This window comes from Chrysochloris asiatica, unplaced genomic scaffold, assembly GCF_000296735.1.
Source record: "Chrysochloris asiatica unplaced genomic scaffold, ChrAsi1.0 scaffold00006, whole genome shotgun sequence".
Classification (NCBI taxonomy): Eukaryota; Metazoa; Chordata; class Mammalia; order Afrosoricida; family Chrysochloridae; genus Chrysochloris; species Chrysochloris asiatica.
The window spans coordinates 11,610,975-11,618,803 of NW_006408524.1; the positions used below are offsets into that span (position 1 = coordinate 11,610,975).

General features: G+C 39.0%; 1 protein-coding gene across 1 annotated transcript in view; it reads left to right on the forward strand.

Annotated features, from left to right (window-relative positions):
• The window catches only part of SFRP4 (secreted frizzled-related protein 4), a 14,480-nt gene extending 11,475 nt beyond the window's left edge, over window positions 1-3,005 (forward strand). Inside the window, exons 5-6 of the mRNA XM_006832123.1 lie at window positions 500-563; window positions 2,791-3,005. Of these exons, the coding sequence (XP_006832186.1) occupies window positions 500-563; window positions 2,791-3,000 (274 nt within the window). The 3' untranslated portion in view covers window positions 3,001-3,005. The remainder of the gene's footprint in view (window positions 1-499; window positions 564-2,790) is intronic.
• Window positions 3,006-7,829: the final 4,824 nt, after the last annotated feature.

Below are 7,829 nucleotides of genomic sequence, written 5' to 3' on the forward strand. Positions count from 1 at the left end.
GGAAACCCTGTACAGGGTCGCTATGGGTCGGAACTGACTCGATGGCACTTAACAACAACAACAACATATGTATATATGTGTGTGTATATGTATATGTGTGTGTATGTATATGTGTGTGTATGTATATGTGTGTGTATATATATATGTATATATACATATATACACACACACAAAGAGGAATGAAAGAAAATATAACTGAAATATTATTGTTGTTAAGTCAGTTCCAACTCTTAGTGACCCTGTATGTATAGGATTTCTGAGGAGTGGCTGGTGCATTTGAACCTCCAACCTTGTGGTTCCAATTGACCTTGCTATCCAGTACATTATCCCATAGGACCACGTGTGTTAACCCAATTATGAGGTTAAGGGTTATTGAAGGTTGTTATTTATTTAGAAATTTTTTGCAGTGAATTTAATTGCATTAATTCTGATTTTCAACTTTTTAACTTTTATAGTCAGAAGTTGCTTCTTAGGACTCATTATTATCATTATCTTTTAGGATGATGCTTCTTGAAAATTGCTTAGTTGAAAAATGGAGAGATCAACTTAGTAGAAGATCCATAGTAAGTACAACTGTCAGTACTATGCATATGGACTGAAGTACATGCAGAGAAATCCCGTAGACTTGTGTCCTCTCATATTCATGTGGGAAATGTTCTCTCAGACCCAACCTTACATGTTGTTGTTGTTAAGTGCTGTTGTGTTGGTTCCAACCCATAGTGACCCTGAACAGGGTTTCGGAGGCAATAAATCTTTACGGGAGCAGAAAGCTTCATCTTTCTCCCATGGAGCAGCTGGTAGTTTTGAACTGCTAACCTTAAGGTTCACAGCCCAATTCGTAACCACTATGCTACCAGAGCTCCTTAACCTTACATGTTGTTAAGTGCCATCGAGTTGATCCTGACCCATAGTGACCCTGTGTAGGGTTTCTGAGGAGCAGCTGGTGAGCTTGAACCGCCAACCTTGCAGTTCAAATGGCTTTGCAGTCTGGTGCATTAACCCACAGCACCACACCAGGGCTCCATTAACCTTACATAGGCACCTGTAATAGCAAAGTATTTGACTTTTGATTAGGTAGTTAAGGCGGATATATTTTTCCCACTTGGAGTTTTTATCATAACTTCACATGTAATTAGGTTGAATTCAATACCGAGCCACTGCTTATTTTGTGATTAAATTACATTTTTTCTTTTCAGTACTGTAAACATTTCACTTTTATAGCAAATAGTTAGATACTTGAGCAGAATTATATAGACTGAGATTAAAGCACACACATTTTTCAAAGAAGTGAATATTCATTCACTTTAAAACCCATACAATCACTATACACAGAGAAGTCTTCCCTGTATTTAAAATAATTTCAAGACTTTTGTCAAAATAAATAATATACTAAATGTAATTATCTGGTTGTCAAATCCATGATTTCATTGGTGACTTTATAGAAATATTTGTGGTTATATCGAATGGATTATAATTAGAATATTTTATCCAGAGATGCAATATTATACCAAAAAATACCAGAACTAAAAAGAACCAAGAGTCCTGGTGTGGCGCTGTGGGTTAACATGCCAGACTGCAAAGTTGTTTGAACTGCAAAGTCGGCTGTTCAAACTCACCAGTTGCTCCTGCCCATAACCCTAACTCAACTTGACAGCACTTAACAGCAACAACAAAAGAACCAGGTGATTTGTTTGAAGTTTTAAAAGCACTTCCTCTCTATAAAGGGTATTTAGATATATTTAGAAGCACTTGTGTTTTCACAGATTCTCTTAGTTTGCGTCTCCTCTTGTATGAGGGGAGTTTTTAGTTAATTTTGAGCCCACTCTGTCTGCTGGTGACCACACGCATAACAGAACAAAATTCTGCCCAGTTCTTCCCCATGTTCATGACTGTTGGGATCCTTGTAGCCAATGTTGCAGCCATGTGTATTTTTAGTGCCTTGTACCAGATAATATTTTATTGCGACCCATAGGGTGCTCAATGGCTAATCTTTGGAAGCAGAGTGTCAGGGCTTTGGCTCTAATCTGTCATAGTCTAGAAGTTCCACTGAAACGTATCTGCCATGGATAGGTAGCCCCAGTAATATTTGAGATACAAGTAGTATAACTTCCAGAATCCTGACATCATGCAAGTCACCATAGTCCAACATAATGACACACAGGCCAGGTGTTGTTAGGTGCCGTCAAGTTGGTTACGACTCATAGTGACCCTCTGCACAATAGAACAAAACACTGCCCAATTCTGCATCATCCTCACAATTGTTGTTTGAACCCACTTTTGCTACCACTGTGTCAATCCATTTTGGTGGGGGTCTTCCTCTTTTCAGCTGACCCTTCCCTTTACCGGGCATGATGTTTGTCTCTAGGAACTGATCTTTCCTAACCTTGTTCTAAAGTAAAATAGACAAGTTTTGCCATCCTAGCTTCTAAGGAGCATTCTGGCTGTACATCTTCCAAGACAGATTTGTTTGTTTTGGCAGTCCGTGTTACTTTCAATATTCTTTGCCAACATCATAATTCAAATGCATCAATTTTTGTACAGTCTTCCTTATTCATTGTCCAACACTCATAAGGAAATTAGAAATACCATGGCTTGGGTCAGGCACACCATTGTCCTCAAAGTGACATTTTTGCTCTTTAACACTTTAAAGAGGTTGAATACTCAAGATATTATGTCCATTGGTGTTTGGCTAATGTACTGCAATGAAATCATTTCATTAATCCTGATTTTACCTTAAGAACGTAAAGGGGAAGTTGTATTTCACAGTCACATTTATCAATTGTCTCCCAGCAGTGGGAAGAGAGGCTCAAGGAGCATCAGAGAACTATTCAGGAACAGCAGAAAACAATTCAGGACAAGAAGCGAACAGCGGGACGCACCAGCCGCAGTAACCCACCCAAACCAAAGGGAAAGCCACCTGCTCCCAAATCAGCCAGTTCTCCCAAGAAGAACATTAATGCCAGGAGTGCCCAGAAGAGGACAAATCCCAAAAAAGTGTGAGCTGAATTCTTTTCAGGATGAAGCCAGGCATTGCCCAGGACAGCCTGTGTAAGGCTTAGAAACTTACACCCCTTGCCTTAAAAACTGATTGCAATACTCTTCGTAGACATGTCTTGCAGCATTTTGCTAAATGATATGCTTCCATTTCCTTTTTAAACCACCACAAGCCATAATGGTTGGTTTGCACTTGAGTATGGCACGTGGATGAAAACCGGTTGAAAATGTCTATCACATCTAGAATGGCATGTATGTATACTCTGTGAATCTCCATGTGGAGATATATGTGCTTTTGTTCTTACAATTTGACTGAATATGTGCACTGTAAAATAAAATAAATACCCGTTTCAACCAAACATCTTTATTTTTTTTATAATATATTTTATATCAGGATGATTTCTGTTGCTGGAATGTTTGCTATATTCTTACACTGTGATTAAAATTGTGAGTCTTCTAAGAAAGAAAGAGCAATGAACATTCAGAAGATCTTTATGTGTTTATTGTCATTAGAAAAGTTTTTGTGGTATGAGAGGGATGTTTCAAAACCCTAGAAAAGTACAACGTGGAAAATTGCAATGTGTGCTGACAAAGAAGACTTTCTGCTTTATTTTTAGCTAGAAACCCTGAAGAAGATTCAAATAATTATAATAACAAATAAAAAGTAGAGGCAGACAGACAATGTTTAGATTCTTGTTATCTGGTTAGTGTATCACAGTGAAACCACTCTGACGTAACTAGTTGTTCAAGATGCCTCTCATCACTTTAAGCAGCACCGTTGACTGTTTATTTGCTTTTCCCATTATGATTGAGGTGCGGCCTTACCCTGATGGCACAGTGGGTTAAGCATTGGACTGTTAACTGTTGGCAACTCGAACCTACCCACAGTTCCTTGGGAAAAAGATGAGGCAATCTGTTTCCATAAACATTTATAGCCTCAGAAATCCTACGGAGCAGTTCTACTCCGTCCTATAGGGTTTCGATGGCAGTGAGTTTAACTTCCTAGAGCTGCTGTAACACAAATACCACAGGTGGGTAGCTTTAACAAGCAGAAAGTTCTCATAGTTCAAGAGGCTAGAAGTCCTAGCAGGGTCTAAATGGAGGTCCTTCGCTGTCAATTTCAGCTTTTAATAACTGATAATCCTCAGAGCTCCTGGGTTTGTAGATTTCTCTGCTTTCCTTGCCCTTAGATAGCTTCTGTCTTCTCCTGTATGGGCTTACTTCTGGATGGAATCTGCTCTTTGTATATTTTAGGAGTGATTAGGTTTAGGACACACCCAACACTGATAGGTCTTCATTATCATAACAAAGAAACCAAGTTTCCAAATGGGATTACTTGTACAGGTTTAGGAGTTAGGATTCCAACATATATGTTGTTGTTGTTAAGTGCTGTCGAGTCAATTCTGATCCATAGTGACCTGTATAGAGTTTCCAAGGAGCAGCTGGTGAGCTTGAACCACCAACCATGCAGTTCAAACGATATTGCAGTCTGATGTATTAACCCACAGCAACACATAATTTATGTCATGTTGTTGTTGTTATGTGCCGTGGAGTTGGTTCCAACTCATAGAGTTTCCGAGGCTATAAATCTTTATGGGAGCAGAAAACCTCATCTTTCTCCCACGGAACATCTGGTAGTCTCGAACTGCTGACCTTGCAGTTTTGCAGCCCAATTCATAACCACTATGCTACCAGAGCTCCTTAATTTATGTCATAGCAGGTACCAATTGATCAAATCTTCAATATTTTATAGTCACAACAGGAGAGAGGGTGACTTCATTTCATGTTCCAGGATATCCTCAGTATCTTGGTTACTTGGTCTTACGCTGGGTTCTTTAGAGAAGCAAAGCCAGGGACGTTCACATATGTATATATAAAGGGAGATTTATACCAAGGGGATGGCTCACTCAGTTGTAGTAATGAGCAAGTCCCAAGTCCATTGGGCAGATGTCAGACTGGAGACTTGTGCCACTTGTAGTTTCAGGGTTGATGAACCAAAATTGGCAGGTAGACAGGCAGGAAGTTCCGGCAAGTAAGAAGGCAGGCTGTGGACAACTCCCAGAATTAGCAAGAAATAGAGCAGGCCACAGGCTCAAGTTAAAAAAAAACAGAGGTCGAAGGATAAGCCAGATTCAATATCTAGACCCAGCAGAGAGCAAGCAAGTCTCGCCTGAGTATCCAGTCCATTGGAAGCTGGTTATGCAAATGCCCTGGAAGAAGCTTCCCTTCATCAGTTGATTGGCTGTTCATAGCTGACTTCATCATAGCATTGTTCACATTCTATTAGATCTCGCCATGGGGGATAACTACATCTCAGTGGCTAAACCCATGAGAATCCTGGTCCAGCTAAGTTCACACAAAACCATAACTACCACAATTAGCAAAACTGAGAGCATTTTCTCTCTGCTGATTGCTAAGGTCACGGAGACAGTGGTGGGAGTCTAGGACTCAAAGACCTACCTTTGCACAACTGCTCAGAGCCTTGGAAAGGGAATCAAGGTCACATGTCCACTTGCTATTCATGGACATGGAGAAATGATCTGAAAGGTTGAGCCATTTCTCCTTTGGATTTACCACAACCCTTACCCCAGTGTCTCTTCTTCTCAGATAAGGGATAAGCTACGTGCTGCACTGTTGTTAAGTTGGTTTTGATTCCTAGTGATCCTGTATAGGATTTCTGAGGCTGTAAATCTTTATGGGAGCAGAAAGTCTCATCCTTCTTCTATGGAAGACCTGGTGGGCTCAAAACAACGATCTTGTGGCTAGCAGTCCAGTGCGTATCCCAAAGTATCACCACACTCTTATGTTGCATGTACACAAAATAATTGAATAATTTTGTCTTTGAAGCCAATGGAGGACAGAATTGAGGTTTATGATTAAGTCAAGGGAGAGTAGAGAAATTACGCCAATGGAAATGTTGGTACATGTACTCATCTCCCCCTGAAGGCTTAATTTAATCCAGTAGATGGATTGACTCAGAATATTAAAATATACAGTGTGTGTTTCTGCTACATAAAAGTCAAACAACTTTTGCCCCTAAGGAAGACTAGACAGGTTTTTGGTATAGTATTTAAACTACACAGTTCTAGGAAACGATTTGAAAGCTCTGGTGGTGTAGTGGTTAAAAGTCAGGCTGCTAACCTCAGGGTCAGCAGTTAGAAACTACCAGCAGTTTGATGGGAGAAAGATGAGGTTTTCTGCTCCCGTAAAGATTTACAGCCTTGGAAACCCTATCCAGGGTCACTATGCATAGGAACCAACTCCACGGCACATAGCTGCCACCACCACCTCAAGTAGCCTCATTTACTTCCTCCACATAGTATGAATTCTTTGCCATAGAGGATTTATATACCAGTCATGGAAATGTAGGAAAAAACACTCATAAATATTTTTTAATGGAAAACTGAATATACTTAAGAGAGGAGTTTACAAATTTCAGCAATGTTTACTTTGAATGTTTAACTAAAATTATGCACTGAATATTACACAAAACTAAATTAGGTACATTTACCAGTTTGATTAATTAATAAAAGAATAAGCAGGAACACTTGGTGGTTTATGATGAAAAGTTAAAATAAATATCAGCCTAAACTGAGAGCAATCCAGCAAGCCTGGGAGTGGCCTTTGTGTGTGTGCCAACTGATTTCTTTTTCTCACTTAACAAATATCTTCTTCACATAAATATTTCAAGAAGGAGTGTTGAGGTTCTCTTTCTGATTTGGGCATTGTTTGAGAGTTGGGTCATTTTAACTGGAAAAAGATAACTTATTTTGTGATATTTTTATCAGCAAATGTTATTCTTGAAGGACAATTGGAGATACTTCTTATTTAAAAATAAAGTTGCTGGTGTTTTAATAACACATCAAACATATGCTCTCTATAAAGCATTCAATAAATACATGAAATTAAAAAGTGGATATAATGTCTTACCTAATCCAGTCATCACTAAGCAGAGTTAATCACTGTTAGTATTTTGGAATATAATTTTTAAATGTTTTATATAATCTGAAAAAAAATATATCCCTTTGTGTTTACTGTTTTATAATCTGTCATATTCACTTGATCCTTTACTGAGCATGTTTTTCACATCAATAAAGATGATGCAACCTCATTGACAATGTTATGCACGACAAACATGGCATATATTACTCAACAAACACTATGCTATTGAATATTTAGGTTAGTCTCTAACTGAACATTGAATGGGTAAATATCCACAAGCATCCTTAATTGATTCCTTAGAAGAATTCCTTAAATGGCATTGCTGGACCAAGGAATATGACCAGCAAGGAAGGTTCTTAATCATATTGTCAGTTATCCTCTGGAATTCTTGGGCAATGAGGGTATAGAGCACAGGCTTTCCAACCCCTAGTCAAGATTGCTCCCCACCCTAATAAATTTTATGAATCTTAGCTGGGGACAGAATCTGGAGTAGAGCTTCTCACTTCATCTGTGAATCATCAGCTGACAACACTCTTAACACTTTCAACACTCCTTGCAGCTGGGAAAATGAGTGGTTGAGCGCCTCAGACAGGGGATTTGGGTGGTCATTACAGCATCCATGGTAGTCTATGTTTGTACACCATTAACAGCGTAGCCATTCTGATAAATTCTAATATAGATAGATAGAGAGATAGATAGATGATTGATAGATAGGTAGATAGATAGATAGTTGATAGGTAGGTAGATAGATAGATAGATAGATGATAGATAGATAGATAGATGTTGTTGTTAAGTGCCATTGAGTCGGTTCCGACCCATAGCGACCCTGTACAGGGTTTCCGAGGGTGTAAATCTTTACGGGAGTAGAAGGCCTCATCTTTCTCCCGCGGAGC